The sequence below is a fragment of the Alexandromys fortis genome, unplaced genomic scaffold (assembly GCF_014885135.2).
Source record: "Alexandromys fortis isolate MF-2015 unplaced genomic scaffold, M_Fortis_MF-2015_v1.1 scaffold_223, whole genome shotgun sequence".
Classification (NCBI taxonomy): domain Eukaryota; kingdom Metazoa; phylum Chordata; class Mammalia; order Rodentia; family Cricetidae; genus Alexandromys; species Alexandromys fortis.
The window spans coordinates 1,292,814-1,310,287 of record NW_026068095.1 but is presented as its reverse complement, the minus strand read 5'-3'; the positions used below and the strand labels follow the sequence as shown (position 1 = coordinate 1,310,287).

At 38.9% G+C, this 17,474-nt stretch overlaps 2 protein-coding genes across 2 annotated transcripts in view; one reads left to right on the top strand and one right to left on the bottom strand.

The window, feature by feature from the left end:
- The window catches only part of Lrp6 (LDL receptor related protein 6), a 117,632-nt gene that overhangs the window by 73,438 nt on the left and 26,720 nt on the right, over window positions 1–17,474 (bottom strand). Inside the window, exon 3 of the mRNA XM_050123234.1 lies at window positions 312–509. Within this exon, the coding sequence (XP_049979191.1) occupies window positions 312–509 (198 nt within the window). The remainder of the gene's footprint in view (window positions 1–311; window positions 510–17,474) is intronic.
- On the top strand, window positions 13,486–13,905 carry LOC126489165 (60S ribosomal protein L31). Its single transcript, XM_050123229.1, has one exon. It carries the CDS (start codon window positions 13,526–13,528, stop codon window positions 13,901–13,903), a length of 378 nt encoding a protein of 125 aa, XP_049979186.1. The 5' UTR covers window positions 13,486–13,525; the 3' UTR covers window positions 13,904–13,905.

Below are 17,474 nucleotides of genomic sequence, written 5' to 3'. Positions count from 1 at the left end.
GCATGTGTGCATATGTTTAGAGGCCAAAGCTCAATGTAGGATATCTTCCTCTATCACTCTTTGGTTGATATAATAAAGCTTTATTAAATTTTAAAAAGAAAAAGGCATGGCAGGCTAGAGACGAGTCAGCAGTAAGAGCACCTACTGAGCAGTCATATTAAATGGAGTTCAGATCCCAGAACGCATAGAATAGAGAGGTGCCCCACAAATGCCTGGGACTCCAGTTCTGAGAGATCAGGCACACCCTTATGTGCACATACACTCATGCAGTCAAATACATAAACTTAAAATTTAAAACAAGGCAATCTTACCGACTTGTTCCATCCAGGTTTGATTTATGGATAAAATTCAGTTTTGCATCTGCCCAATAAAGCTTCCGCTCCTCATAATCCAGAGTCAGTCCGTTTGGCCAGTAAATTTCAGTGTTTATTATAACAGAGCGACTTGAACCATCCATTCCAGCACGTTCTATTTTTGGCACTTCTCCCCAGTCTGTCCAGTACATGAACCTAAAAATCATTAAAAAGAAAAAAATAAAGCCATGACATGCATAACCACAAAATATTTTTAATTACTACTATTGCATAAAGCTCTCTCAGAAACAACAAACTGAAAATAAATCCGACATTTTTTTCCACATTTTAATAATCTACTACTTGAAACCAATATACAGGTATGCCTGATACAGACAAGGAACACCAGGAGTGCAAAACCAGAGGTCCAGGGTTTATTTGCAAAAAGAAAATTAACATCAAAACAACTCTGAGATTCCATTTTACACCCATAAGAATGGCCAAGATCAGCGGGGACCAGCGGGGATGCAGGCCACAGGCGTTGGGGACCAGCGCGCAACACCGAGAGCAGATCGCCCCACTACAATTAAATCAAAGAGGTAGGCCTTTGGTTGGCGAGGTCCCTGGCAAACGAGGAGCCGGGTCCTGAAGACCCTTCTGAGGGGTGAGAGGGATCTTGGCCCCCGGCGGCAGGAGCCAGAAAACAGGGCGAGGGCATTTTATAAGAGGAGCCCCTGGCCAGCAGGGAAACCTGATCCCGTTTTAAAAGACTCATTAGATAGCATCGATAGGAGGAGATGGGCAGGCACCAAGGCAAAAATTCACCCAATAATCTGAAAAACAACATGAAAACACCAGAACCCAATGATCTTACAACAGAAGGACTTGAACACCCTAACACAGAAGTGGAAAAAATTGACTTTATGAAAGCAATAGAGTCCCTTAAACAACAATGTGAAAAACGCCCTTATAGAAATGGATGAGAAGTATAACCAAAAGTTTGAAGAAATGAGTAAATACGTACATGATACCCTGGGAAACCAAGAAAAAACGATCAAACAGGTAATGGAAACAGTTCAAGAATTGAAAACTGAAATGGAAGCAAGGAAGATAACACAAACTGAGGACCAGCTGGATATGGAAAATCTAGGACAAGGAGCAGAGTCTATAGAAACAAGCATAATCAATAGAATACAAGAGATGAAGAATGGCCAAGATCAAAAACACTGATGACAACTTATGCTGGAAAGGATGTGGGGTAAAGGGAACACTGCTCCACTGCTAGTGGGAGTACAAACTGGTACAGCTCCTTTGGATATCAGTATGATGATTTCTCAGAAAATTAGGAAACGACCTACCTCAAGACCCAGCACTATTTGTCATAGTCAGAACCTGGAAACAACCTAAATGTCCCTCAACCGAGGAATGGATAAGGAAACTGTGGTACATTTACACAATGGAGTACTACACAGTAGAAAAAAATAATGGCATCTTGAAATCTGTGGGCAAATGGATAGACCTAGAAAACATCATATTGAGTGAGGTAACCCAGACCCAGAAAGACAAATATAATATGTACTCACTTATAAGTGGCTTGTAAACATAAAGCAAAGAAAAACCAGCCACAATCCACAATCCCAGAGAACCTAGACAACAAAGACGACCCTAAGAGAGACATAAAGGATCTAGCGAGGAGGGAAGAAGAAAAGGACAAGACCTCCTAAGTATATTTGGTAGCATGGAGATCATGAGAGAGGGTAGAAGGGAAGGGAGGAGGAAGGGAGGGAAGCAGAGAAAAATATGTAATTCAATAAAAACAATTTAAAAAAATAAAGAACATTTACACTATCTCATTGTACATCCTACAGATTACTTATTACCAAGGAGAAGATAGCAACTACAAAGAAAGTCTGGATGATTATACCAAAAACAAGCTATGTCAACATCATCAATAGAGACAACTCGCTGTGGGGAACTGAAAACAAGGCACTGTTTGTAAGACCCTACTCCTGCCAGTACCCACAGAATGCCTAGTCTCAAGGAAACTGTATAAAAATAGGCTCAAATTAAGGGACATTTTTCTGAATAGGAAAAGGTTTAAAAAATGATTTTTATTTCATTTCTTGAAGTAGTAAAAGTATTGTTTTTGCTGAGGTTCATAATACAAAGGAAACTTTTGCTCAGTTGCACAGCTAGCAAATGGAGACAAGAAATTCAAACAAAAATCTGATTCTCCAATGCTCATGCTATAGTCTTGGTGTTTAAAGGACTAAAAAGAAAGCAGATTCTTCCTAAATGAAGGGTGATGATTGGACACTGTCTACACTGAGTAAGAGAAGGACTAGCTCATACCATACCAGATAAAGTTTTATACAGGAAGGCAGGCAGGCAGGCAGGCAGGCAGGCCATGTTTCCCTTAAGGTTTTTATTCTAAGAGCAACATGGAGAGTTTTAAAGCTGAAGATCAAATGGCTGGCTTTATGTTTCAGGGAAAGCAGGGGGAAACTGAAAACTGGAGGCAGTGAGGAGGAAGACTGAGGAGGGTGAAAAGGAATGGAGAGAGCAGTCCGTCTACAGTCTTGACATGACTAATTTCATTTTCTTCACACTGTTCCCTGGTCAGTCTACTTTGCCAGTGTTTTCATCTATGGACAGCATTTTCAGTAAAAATTATCTCAGGAATCTATACCTAAAATTAAGCTGCTTGTAGGTGTTTTCACTTTTATACTTAAGTTTGTGGTTGATTTTATTTCTATAGAGTGTTTAAATGATATGGATATAGTCTCAAGCATAACTATGCTTGTCTTGAACTCACTACAGCACAGACTATACTCAAACTCATGTTATAATTCCTGCTGACATTACAGGCAGGCAGGTACCACTACACCAGGCTGTTTCTGTCTACTTTTATTTTGCTTTGAGACTGTCTCATGTAGGCAGGCCTCAAGCTAACTTTGTAGTTGAGGATGACCTTGAACACCTAATTCTCTTGTTTCCACCTCCTAAATGCTGGGATTACTAGCCTGAGCTACCATGCTGGGTTTGTATTCTGTTCTGTTACTCTTCAGTTACAAGTCCTCTCTAATCGTGAAGCACTTAGAAGAGAGACAGTGAGGCACAGGCCTCAGAGAACATAATCTTGGCCACTTCCTACAGGAACCTTGAATAAATTATTTACCTCTTGGTCCCCCGTGTTCTTCCTCTACAGGAGGATTAAAATCAGACTTAGCTCACTCACAAAGCTCAAAGACCCTCCTTGCACTCAGCAGGTTTCTCACTTCAGGAGCAGAGGGCAGGGTATTAGCATAATCTAGCTCTGACCTGCTGAGTCTCTACCAGAGTCTTTATCATGACCTGGCCACTTCCCTCCACACAACAGCATTCTCACAGTTTATCTCCAATAGTGCAATACTTCCTCCCCAAATGTGATTAATGCTCCTTTATCAACCTGAGTATCTGACACACATAAAATTTGTTAATTAATGTTTAAGATTTATTGCCTCTGACACATTTAAGTTTTATATATTTTTCTGAATAAGAAAAGGTAAAAAATGATTTTTTTTCATTTCTTGAAGTAGTATTCATTTCTTGAAGAAGTATTGCTTTTGCAAAGGTTCATGACTTCCCACACAGTGATTCTTTTAAGATCTTATTTTTAGGGGTATGTGTGAATACATCTGTGTGCGGGCATGTGCATGTGTGTGAAGGTACCCATGGCAGCCAGAGGCATCTAATCCCCAGGAGTTGGAATTACAGGAAGCTGTGTGACCCACGTGACATGATGGGTGCTGGGAACCAAACTTGGCCCCTCTGCAAGAATGGTATGTGCTCTTAACCACTGAGACATCTCCCCAGCCCTCCTCTACATGTTGATTCTTAATAATTTGCTGAGTATATAATAGTTTCTGAAAGATTTAGCAAAACAAGTAGCATTTAAAGAATGAGTTGGCAGAGAGGTGAGCAAGAATTCACAATAAATTGGGGGGGGGGGGCGTTGTGGCAGGATTTCATTAGTTTGACATGCTAATTTACAATCTGAGTGTTCATCATTCAAAACCCACACATCAGTAAAGATTTTAATGCTATTCTGCATCTCTTCACCTTTATATATCTCAGAAAGATGGTTAATCCCACCAGACATAAAGACACTTGAGTTGAGCCTCGGAAGAAGAAACATTCAAGGAAAAGGGACCACCTTGGGGCACAAGTATATGTAATAAGAAACTCCAGAGCACAGATTCTATTATCAGTGTGGCACAAAACATGAGGGCTGAGATAAAGACACAGAAGTGGTCAAATTTCTTATGTGAGAAATCAGATGCTTAAATTTGATTTTAAAAAAAAAAAAATATGTGGAAAGAGGGGTGTCCATGTGATTTGAAGCAGGATCTCTTTTTCATTGCTGCATAGGCTAGGCTAGGCTTGTTAGCCTGGGAGCTTCCTGTGTCTGCCTTCCACAGTATCTTACAGCTGGGCTACCAGTTCAGCTTATGGGAATCCAAACTCAGGTTATGCTTGCCTGGCCACGCTAGCAGCCTGATTTCCCTGCTGTGCAGGTATCAAGACAGTGTGCTGGTGTAAATGATAAGGGAGCAAATGACAGATCAAAAGGCCAACACAGCATTAAAACAATCCTTAGTCACCATAACCAGTGAAACAATGGAGTTGAGAGAAACCCCATAAATTCATAACAAATGTTGCTGGTTATGCAAATCTAGTAGTGTTCATCAGCATTGTGCAAGGCTTCGGGACATCTATGAGATAATCAGTTCTTGGAAATTAAAAAAAAAAACTAAGATTTTTCTGAGTGAGTTCTCTTTAGCATGCATTTCCTCCCTGGCTCCTGATATGAAATAACAAGAGAAAGCGCCTGCTGTCAGAATTTTCATCCTTGGCAACTGAAAACAACCCAAGAAATTTACTAAAAACAGCACCAATCTGGATTCTTCCACCAGATATTCTGATTTAATTGGTTTGAGGTGGACCCGGCAATCAATGTATTTTTGTCACTGTTAGAGTACAATGAACCATGCTTCATTTTGGCATTTTCATGCATAGTTTGTTTTTGTTGATCCTCTTCCCCTACCCCAATCCCCTGGTCCCCCCTTTGAACCCTTACGTCCCCAGTAGTTCTCCACTGTCTCCACATTACATGTTTCATTACCCCACCTTCCTCAAATCCTCTTTTCTCCCTGTTATTTCATGGCCTAGAGCCACATTCATACCCACATATATGCATATACATACATTAAAAGCTAAAATCCCCATATAAGAGAACATGTGGTTCTTGTCTTTTAAGTCTGGGTTTCCTCACAAAATAACTTCCAGATACATTTATTTTCCTGAAAATTTCATAACTTCATTTTCCTTTAAGGGTGAATACAACTCCATTAAGTTTCAAACAGGGGCTGGAGACTACTCAGTGGGCAGAGCACTTGCCATGTAACCACCTTGGTTTAGATCCCACATAAAAAGCAGGACGCAGCAGGGCACACATAGTAATCCCAGCACATCCTATCAAGAAATGAGAGGAAGAAACAGGAAAAATCACTAGCTGCTTGAGAGGCCAGGTACATGCAGCTGTGTACAAGAGACCCCGTCTCAATACACAGGTGAGAATTGACACAGGTGCTTAAGTGCACACATGTACACAGAGACAGACAGACGACAGACAAATATGGTGGTGCACACATATATTTACAAGCAAGACTGTCTCAAAATAAAATCCAGACAGGATTTAGAGACGTGAGGTGGACTGTCTGCTCAACACCTGTTTAGTCATCACGCTTGGTCCTTATACATGATGTCAATGTGTTCCACTCATTAACCAGTTGACTCAAAACATTAGCTCAGGTGGCCCAAAAGCTCTCCAAGCCCATATATGGCAGCAAAACACAAAATAAACCCTTTCCCACACAACAACTTTCTATTTCTTTGGAATATCTGAGAATGGAAATTTTAAAATTTCACAATTACTGCTTAAAATGTAACTATAAATATTTGGGATTAAAACAAATGGATCTCAAATTTCCCCAATAACCTTTCAAGACTTTTAGTACCTAATTTTTTATAATTATTTAATTTTGCTAATCCACCCAATATATTGTAGTTTGTCTTTACTAGTAAGATTAGTGTAATAAATATTCTTTTAAAAGATTTTTCAAATAGAGGAAGAGACTAAATCTTGGACCTGGAGAGGTGGCGTACCAGCTAAGAACATGTGGCTGCCCTTCCAGAAGACCTGGGTTCAATCCCCAACATTTACCTGGTGGCTCATAACTCTCTGCAGCTCCAGTCCCAGGGCACTGGGCACCAGGCTCTCGAAACCAGGCACCAGACACAAGCATGTGTTGCATACTCGAAGGCAAAACACCCAACAAACAAAAAATTAAAAATAATCTTTTGAAACCAATTCTTACAAGTCATTAACAACCTAAACAAAACTGCATTACTCAAGAAAGAAACTGAAGTAGGTATGCTGATACCAAACCTATAATCCTAGCACTCAGTAACCCCAAGCAGAGAATAAGTTTGAGGACAGCCTGTACTATATAGAGACCCTATTCTTAAAAAAGGAAAAAAAAAAAAAAAAGATAAGCAAGTTTGAATGTTTAGATATGTGTTTCATTAGGAATATTCATAGCAGTCAGGAAGTTAAGGGCCCATGTTCTCAAGAGAGGGGAAATAGAATACACTGCATAAAAGTTTAAAAAGAAGGGAATTATAGGGACTGGAGGGATGGCTCACAGGTTGAGCGCTAGCTGCCTGCTTTGCAGAGGACCAGGGTTCAATTCTTAGCACTGACATAGCAGCTCACAACCATCTCTAAGTCAATCCCAGGGATCTGACACCAAGGCAAAGCATTCATATACATAAAAATAAATAAGTAAAATTTTAAAGGGGACATATGATCAAGAAAGGATAAGTGGTGAGGGAGAGGAGGGAAGAAGAGGGAAAATGGGAAGGATAAATAACACTAAAAACTTTTCTTCTAAAAGTTATATGGAAATCTATTACTGTAGAAGTTCTTAACATATATCTATACATACACTTAGAAAAGTAAAAATGGGCCAGGCAGTGGTAGGGCCCGTCTTTAATCCCAGTACTCGGGAGACAGAGGTAGGCTGATCTCTATGAGTTCAAGAACAGCCTGGTCTACAAGAGCTAGTTCCAGAACAGGCTCCAAAGATAAAGAGAAACCCTATCTCGAAAAACAAAACGAACAAACAAAAAAGGCTAACACAGAAAAGACCCAGTTCCAGGAATTAATTACTTCTGGAATTATTGGCCAGTGAAGTCCCTGAAGACCTCCAAACGTTATAGGCTATTGCCAGTTCCTGGCTACCCTCCAGAACTTGATGATACAACCCTATTGCTTAAGACACTACATACTTGAATGATAGAACATGAAGAAACCAAGCTGGTACTCACCTGGAAACATCACCCCTACTGGCTAGCTTTCCTAGTGTAGGAAGGTACTACAAATGCTCCCAGAGGAGAAACAAAGCATCCCTCTTTACCCAGGCATAAATCCCGTAAGCCACAATAACAACTTGTGCCTAACAAGACGTGATGACTGGTGCACAGTGACACACAAGTTATGGGAGTAACCGACCACTTTCTACTAGGTTTTACAGTCCACTCCACAAAATGAAATCCACACCTAGTACCATGATCAGCCCAAGAAGCTGTGGCTAGACAGATCATAGACCCTAGAAGAAAATCTACAATTATTATCCAGCTAAATGGACACAGTATTAAACTAACCCCTAATGACCTATCATTATACTCCATCATCTGTGAGGCGATTTCCTCAGGCAAGGGGGGGGGGGCACAGTCACCAACTAAGTAAGAACAAAAACCAACTGAACTTTCTCTCCTAGAAGGCAAGAGCTAGTCTGTTTTGGAATTCCTTTTTGTAAAAATTGCCTTGCTGAGCTACTTTTGCCTTTCTCCTGTGTTCCTTTGTGCAACAATGAAACTATTCTTTGTTTCTAACAAGTAGTATTGGCAACCAAATCTCTGATTTTCTTAATCAGTATTAGAATAGCTTACCAATTTCTAAATTAAATTATGCTGAGTGTCTGCTTATGACTGAAAGTGTTACTCAGCATGGGTGAATTAGCATATCAAATACTGCATCTTCCAATCCACCATTACAGTTTATTTCTTAGTTTATTTAGGTCTTTGAAGTCTTAAGTTCCTCCTCTGCAGTTTCCAGCAGAGAGCTGCAGGTTTCATAGTTACTTTTACACTTAAGCATTCCATGTTTTATTGTAAGTTATGCAGTTTAACATTTTAATTTCCAATTGTTCCTTGCTACTGTATGTGTGCATACATGAGGGATGGCTGCACATGTGCCACAGCACAAGTGCACAGAGTAGGTCATAGGACAGCTTTGTGAGCTGCTTCTCTCTTCAGCCTTACATGAGCTCCAGGGGTCAAAATCTGGTAAGCAGATTTGTGCAGCAGGTGCATACTCTTACAACCTGGGGTCTTTCTCAAATCACTTATTAGTTCTAGTAACCACTTGTAGAGTTCTTTTAAGGTTTGTTTTTATTTATGTGTCTGAGTCTACGTGCAGGTGGCACAAGTGTTCAAGGAGTCCAGAAGATAACAGATCCCTTGGAACTGGAGTTACAGGTAAGTGAGTCACCCAACATGGATGCTGAAAAAGGAGTTCTGATTCTCTGCATGAGCAGCAGAGGTTCTCAACTACGGACCCACCTCTCCACCCTGTAGTTTAATATATAATATGCTTACAAATAAAGGCAAGGTTTCCCAAACTATACCTCTTCCCTTTGTCTCCTCTTCCTCCCTTAGTTTCTTTGTAGGATGAACATCCTTGTACAAGTCCAGTTCATGCTAATCTTTTTCCCACTGCAATATATTACTGATTAAAATCTGCTTACACCTTTAATGTGTGGCTCTACCTTTGACAGAATGTAATTGTATGCAGCTGTTTATAATATTGCAACTAAAGGGTGAATTTTACTGTATATAAATTATGACTCCATTAAACTTTTTTAAATCTGCAGAAAACAAAATAGCATTCAAAGCAGCAATAGTGATTCACCTTATCAATAAGTTAGGTCAAAAAAGTCACACGAGTCACATGATCATCTAAAATGCTGAAAAGTCAAGAGAACTCTTTCAGAATTTTTGTTTCTGGGAACGACTAAATGCATACACCTTTCTCAGAGACAAGTGATTACCAGCAATCTGACCACACCGTGTTTTTGTATGGCTCTATAAGCTAACATGATCCTTACATATTTTAAGAGTTGAAAAACAAACTCCAGAAAGAAAAAAGAAAAGGCATTATAACAAGAACCGTATGTGGCCTGCCAAACCGTACATTATTTACTATTTGCGCCTTGATAGAAAACATCTGCTATCCCTCGCTAACCCTTCTTACTCAAGTGTGGTCCTTGAGCCAGCAGGTTCAGGAAACTCTCACACTTCACCTGAGTAAAAAACTGTTACATGAGCTCCAGGGGTCAGGAAAAAACCAAAGTGATATCTTTGCTCACAATGATCAGAAACCGTACAGTAGGTATATTATTTGAAAAAAATTTATATGAAACTCTAAAAAACACTAAGGAATATTTCCAGATACCTATAAAGCAATTGGCAATTTGCTCGTCAACAATTCAGAAAAACACTAATTAAATCTCTATATGTGACACTACTTTATGAACCCAAAATTACATAGAGTTCAACACCAAAATAAAGTATTTACAATCATCCTCCCAGACAACCTTGGTGCTCTCACATGCCAACAGCAAAGTAAAACAATGATAAAACACTCAAGATTTTCTTCAGAAGTGTTTATTTCCAGCAAGCCCACACTTTGCCAAGGTGGGGGGAACTTGAATTTTCACATCACAAGCCTTTTTATCAGTGCCTCTCAGAACAGCTTGTGAAAACAAGTGTTTAATTAAAAAGCAGGCACATATGCTAACTATGTAGACATTCTAGAATACTTTTCTAAGAATAATGAAAAAAAGGAGCTTTAACAATACTATAAATAAATACCACAAAATATTAATTATGTGATTATGAGGTTTTCATCAGCACAAATCTCTTGCATGCTAAAAAGCATTCAGCAATATAAATAATACAAAATACCTGAGCCTAGGATCTTCCACTTCCCCCAACCCCTCAGCCCTTGTCCCTGAAGTCTGACAAATTCTACAGTGTTTCTTAAATCAACAGTTCTCAGCCTTCCTAATGCTGAGACCTTTAATGTAGTTCCTCGTGTTGTGATGACCCCCAACCATAAAATTTTCATTGCTACTTTATAACTGTCATTTTGTTACTGTTATGAGTCACAACCCACTGGTTGAGAACCACTGTCTTAAATGAAATACTCAAATTACTGATAATATATTTTTCTATTCCAATCTTAATTCTGTTCAATGTGTTTTAATACCAAAGTAAAGGCTTTGAGATTAATCAAATAATGTGTAAATGGTATAATCTTCCTAAATAAACTAAATGGTAAGCTCACTTACTGCTCTTGCAGAAGAACTAAGTTCCATTCCCAACACCCACATAGTGGCTCACAAACTTAAGTTCCAGGAAATCAGAAGCCCCCTTATGAATTCCGCTGGCACCAGAGACCCACATGGTGCACATAAATAGATGCAAGCATAGCACTCATAATAATAATTTTTTTTTTTAGGGGTAAATCTTTTTTCCTGTTCTTTTTTTCTTTTTTGTTCCTTAGAAAACAAGGAAACAGGCAGTGTGAGGAATGTGAGCCCATCTAGAGATGGGCTTCTGGGTTGGAAAGCATTGAGGGCTACAAGACCTGAGTGTGCAGAAGAAACTCTTGGGAGAACAGAAACAGTCTCAAGATCAAATGTCGCCCTCACCCAGCCATCTAAAACTTACCTCGGCTGCCACTTATCTTATTTCGAACTCAGAAGTGAAACTAATTGGTGGGAATGGACTAAGGAGTAGGCTTGGTTCGTCTTTTATTGCAGTGAGCCTTTTTGGGGACTATGGCTATCTAGAAGTACTAATAAAGTATTAATAAAGAATATGCTCTGTAATTTTTACCAACTCATTCAAAAGGAAGATTAGGGAAACACTCAGTAGGTTTTATAAATCATCTCCCAGGCTTCTTAGAAGTCTGGTCACAGTCTTGTACAGGAAAAATCTCTTTCCATCAGCAGTTATGTAACCTATTTGTCTCCTAATTTATTTTGGCCTCAATGGCTTCTACTCTAGCTTTGAATTAAAAGTGTAAACATATTTGATATTAAAAAATTAAGGGTGTGTGGTTACAGTCCTACTGTCAAACAGTATGCACATCTGCTATCCACCAATAATCACAAAAACCAATACCAGGTTGTTATAAGCTGTTGATTAGTGTCCACATGAAAATAATTTCATTGCTGTGTCTGGCCTGATATTCATTCGTAATGCTTTCTGGAAAAAAATTTAAATGGAGTAAAGGACAGAAGAGAGACTTCATTTCAACTGAGAGGGGATTAAAGTAAATACAAACTGAGTTTTGTTTAGGTTTTTGGGTTTTCAAGACAGGGTTTCTCTGTGTAGCCCTGGCTGTCCTAGAACTTGCTCTGTAGACCAGGCTGGCCTTGAACTCACGGAGATGCACCTGTCTCTGTCTCCCAAGTGCTGGGATTAAAGGCATGTGCCACCACTGCCTGGCTCATATTGAGTTTTTAAGACATCAAAAGCTGTTATACCAAGAAAGTAAAAATATGTCAAACTGACAAATTAGACACACGCTAAAATCCTTACTTTGGTATATACATTTGATCTGAATCCAACTTTCCAAAATAAAAATATTCAGAAATTTTTGGTTGCAATAAAACTAAACTGATGCGACAATAGTTGCCCTTTGCAAGATGTAATTACACAAAAAGGTAACATCAAAATTGTGCTATAAAAAACAAGTGAACCAGATCTATACTAAGTTACAATTCACTTCATGACCCTTAAGTTACTTATCTAACCATACCTATAAAAGCCATGAACATACATATTAGTAAAAAAAAATATAGAGAGTAATCTGTTATAATGATACTGCTGGCACATCCATCTTCCATTTGTCAGAACTCAAACTACACACTCAAGCTTTATATATTTTTACTGTTCATAAGAATGCATCAAGTCCAAGTACCTTAGCAGGCAATATGCAAACGGTGAGTTGGTGGTATAGTGGTGAGCATAGCTGCCTTCCAATACACAAAATATAGTCAGAATTTCTAGTCCTAGAAATTTGGTAACTAGTTAACCAGGAAAACTCCCTTTTACAAAACACCTAAAACTGCAACTTTTTACTTGGTTTGTACAGATACACAAAATAAAATATATAAACACTTCTGTCAGCAAAGAGCTAGGGCATCAAGAAAGAGTGATCTGCAGAGACAACAGGACAGAATGAAAAGGAAGAACTTGCAAGACTGGGTGAACACCAACCCCAGAGGGTCTCTGGTCTCAGAATCTACAGGGCTTCTACGTTAGTGCAAACATAACAAGAAGACAAGCCTTAGAATACAAACAAGCCTGTGTTAGGATTTCTGCACAGAGCACTCTAGGAACAAATGAAAAAAAAATAATTTGTCCACCAGCAGAGAAAGCAAAGAAGTTCTGTTTCAGCTTAACCCACTGAAAATGTGGTAAATGAAAAACTTACCAAATACTGTGTAGGTTTAGGGTTTGAATTTATCATATATAGTATAGGAATTTCCAACTCCAAAATTAAATACAGAACTAGGCATAACAATGCTTGGACTTAGGCGGTTGAGGCAGAAGGATGGTCACAGTTAGGAGAACAACGTGTGCTACAGTATGAGTCCCTGTATTCCCAGCAGGACCATGAAGCTGAAGATAGTCTGGACCACAGAATGAGACCCTGTCTCAAACAAACCGAATTAAATGTCTTATTCTGTACCACCAGAAGATGTCCTTCTTTGTACTAGGAATGCAAATTTAAAGCATAAGCTATGGGATGGGAATGCAGCTCGGAGTAGAGTGCCTACCTAGCACTCCAGGAGCCCCAGTTTCAATTTGACAAACTGGCAGCAAAAAAAGCAAACAAAAAACAAAAAGGTCATACTACAAAGAAAGCTTTTACTAAAAAACAAATTTCCAAAAAATATTACGCTATATTAGTTATTTAGTTTCACAAATGTTTCCTTTCAATATTCCCTTAATAAAAGTAAGCTTAACCTTTCCAGCTTGGGCCCGGCAGAATGGCTCCCGCAAAGAAGGGTGGCGAGAAGAAGAAGGGCCGTTCTGCCATCAACGAGGTGGTGACCCGAGAATACACCATCAACATTCACAAGCGCATCCATGGCGTGGGCTTTAAGAAGCGTGCTCCTAGGGCACTCAAAGAAATCCGGAAATTTGCCATGAAGGAGATGGGGACTCCAGATGTGCGGATTGATACCAGGCTCAATAAAGCCGTCTGGGCCAAAGGAATAAGGAATGTTCCATATCGTATCCGGGTACGTTTGTCCAGAAAACGTAATGAGGATGAGGACTCACCAAACAAACTCTACACGTTGGTAACTTACGTGCCTGTTACCACATTCAAAAATCTACAGACAGTCAATGTGGATGAGAACTAACCTACTGAATCTCAAATAAAGTTGGAGAACAGCAAAAAAAAAAAAAAAAAGTAAGCTTAAAATATGTGGGCGAAAAAAGGAAAGAAAAAAAAATTAGACAATTCACTTGGGAGGCAGAGGCAAGTAGAACTCTGAGCTGGAGGCCAGACTGGCCTTCACAGTGAGTTCTAGGCCTGCCAGAGCTACATAGCTAGGGCAACAAACAAAAAGACAATTAAAATTCATTAACTTAAGGTAAAATTATGGACTTTATAGAAGGAAAAACTGGATGAGGGGTATGATATTTTCAAGGGGAAAATGCTCTATTTTAATATTTGAGAACATCTAAACATACTCACACACTATCCCCCAAGGGCCTGGATTCATATCCCAGGAGCTGAGCACTCACAACCTATAATAGTATTTCCTGACTAGACTAACAATTTTTCTAATATACTACTTTTAATTTGTAGATGATTACAGTGTGTGTGTTTATGTTGCAGTGGGGGGAAGGAAGGGTTGTTTTACAGGCAATAAGAAGAATTTCAAAATGTTATGCATGTATAAGGATATCATAATAACCCCTTATTTTACATATATTCTAATAAAAATGTTAACTCACTTCCAAATAAATAATAATTTAATTAAAAAATAGAAAACAGAAGCCATAAATACAAACCCCTTGGCTACATTTTCCATTTTGTACATAAAAAAATTCCTTTTACATTTTAAAGTACTTTAGATTTTATATCGAGTGAAACTGTAAGGAAGGGGACTTGAATAGGTTTAAAGTCAAAACAGCTCTGAAAAAGCAAGGCCCAGTGTAAGATATACAGTAAGAACAGTTGGATCATTGTTTAAAAGATCTGTTCTGTAGGAACAGTTCTAAACTTGGCATTGATAGCCCAGAGCCTTCTCAACTACTCTGCGGCTCTCAAGCCTGAGCTACACTGTGAGCTTAAGGAGGAAAACAGTGTAGGAAAGTGGGGCGAGCTTGAGAGACAGGGAGACAGAGGAAAGCAAGCACAGTGGGGAAGATATAACACAAGTATGATATGCACAGGTATGAAATATAAATTTTAAAATACATAAATAAATGAAAAATCATTTAGGTTTTAAAAAGGGGCAGAACCCCACAATTCTAAGTATAGTATACCTATCAGGTATATACATTAATTCACTCTTATTTTCTGTCCCTGCCCCTCAGACCTTTTAAGATATAATATGCCTTTCTAAATGTAGCTCAGGTTTGGCCTTAAACTTGCTATGTTGCCCAGGCGTTCCTCTAATTCCTGTTCCTCCTACCTCCACCTCCTGAGTGCTTATGTAGGCATTTTAAGTTACCGTTTAGTGTTATTAATATATAAATATTAACAGTGAATATTAAAAATATATCTTTAAAATCTGTGCCATTGGGGTCACAAGTTTGCTCTCCACACACGGGATAGATTCAAGCTGAATCACTAACATTTTACTTGCAAGTAATATTTAGTGATTTGAAATCAAGGAAAAAAAAGATCTTAGAATTACTATGGGACTTGACCATAGTAATTCTCAGCAAAGGCTCTCAGCATCATGAAGGTCAGTATAGCAAAGTGGGAATGAGAATGAGGAACTGAACAGGGGTGGTACAGGAATGTCCTCTACCCAAGATAAAAGACAATATTGCTTTGTGAAACATTTTCATAAGACACATATTTTCTTACTCCTTGGATTGAATTCTACACTACCAGTCAGTATTAATGGGGGGGGGGGCAGACTAATAGAGGCCCAATTTAGAAAAATCTTCCTTCAGTCTAGGCTAAGTGAACTGGTAATACAAAGAACTGCATACATCCCAAAGCACACAGATGTCTGCACTGGTTCCCAGTGTCCACAATACCAGTCATTCAACTGCCTTTCTTTTACATGGTGATGTCAGAGAGCGCAGAATCTCGAAACCCAGGATTCTGGACTCTGAAAAAGTCTACTTTTTTTCCTCAGAACCATTTTCATGCACTTTATCTGAAAAGTAAACTTTATATTTCCCCAGAATATAAATCTAGAAATCAACTCTTCTGTTTGACAAGGAGTAAACTCAACTTGTGACTGCTTTTGCACTAAAAGCACAACCCATGACACATATCTAAGATCAAGAAAGATACTAAAAGGTTTTTTAAAACCTGTTCTGGGGGGTATTTCAGGGGGGCTCTTTTGTTGTTTGTTTATAGTGTATACCATGTTCTGCTATCATGCCAGAAGAGGGAGCCAGATCTCATTACAGATGGTAGTGAGCCACCACGTGAACTGGGAATTGAACTCACAACCTCTGCAAGAGTAGTCAATACTCTTAAACTCTGAGCCATCTCTCCAGCCCCATGATATATTTTTAATTCATAAGTTTAAACTATAATTTGTAAATATTTTCCCTATCATATTAATTATCAAATATATGCTATTTGGCTAAATTGTATTTGGCCTCAATTGCATGTTAATTATATTTACTGCTATTGTGTGTACATGTAAAAGAGTGCATAAATATGTGGGGTCAGAAGACAGCTTGTGGAAGTTGGTTCTCCTTGTACCATGTGACTCCTAGAACTCAAACTCAGGTTATCAGGTTTGGTGACAAGTACCTTTAACCAATAAGCCATCCCATCAGCCATAAATTACATTTTAAATAGCCATGTGAGTCAAAGTAATTTCCCAAAAAGTAAAGGGATTTTTTTTTTTTTAGAACTGTTGGAGAGGAAAAGGTAAACTTACCCCCCACCCCATTAACCACAAACATCAGAAATAATGAAAAAATTTCACTAGGTGTTTGGGCTGAAGGAAAAGAATGTGTATATTTTCACCAAATTACATTTAGAAGCTAAATGACAACTATCTCTACCTTCAAAGTACATTATTATTGATTCTTACAATGATGTATAAGTTGAGTCATTGGCAAATGCTCACATTTAATGCAGAAAAGGCAAGATAACAAAACCTCTAGTGTACTTTTTAGTAATATAGCAAGCCTATTATGGCAGGAGAAAAGCTCATTTGTTTTAAGGAATGAAATGAAAATAATAATTTCCACTCACTAAATCATTAGCTCGTAATCGTTTAAGAGCTGAGCATGTGTGTTTGTGTGTATGCATAGTGTACTACCACACAATTACAACCCCATGTAAACATGAACAAGGGTGATACCAGAATTATAGTATTTAAGCTCTAACACCATGAATTAGGTAGGCAGTGGTGGTGCACACCTTTAATCCCAGCACTGGAGAGGCAGAGGCAGGCCTCTGTGAGTTTGAGGCCAGCCTGGTCCATAAGAACTAGTTCCAGGACAGATTCCAAAGCTACAAAGTTGTAGTGAGGAGCTGTGGGCTGCGTTCCCGCTGCCCGGCTCCCGGCTGCCTGGCTAGCTTTACACCCAAAAATAACAACACACAAATTGTATTCATTTAAACGCTGCTTGGGCCATTTTATCTAGCCTCTTCTTGGCTAACTCTCACATCTTGACTAACCCATATCTAATAATCTGTGTAGCACCACAAGGTGGTGGCTTACCAGGAAGATTCTAACGTACATTCATCTTGGGCTGGAGCTTCATTGTGTCTGACCT

What these genes read in the sequence shown, in the direction of transcription:
- LOC126489165 (XM_050123229.1), top strand. Translation starts at nt 13,526, where the DNA reads ATGGCTCCCGCAAAGAAGGGTGGCGAGAAGAAGAAGGGCCGTTCTGCC.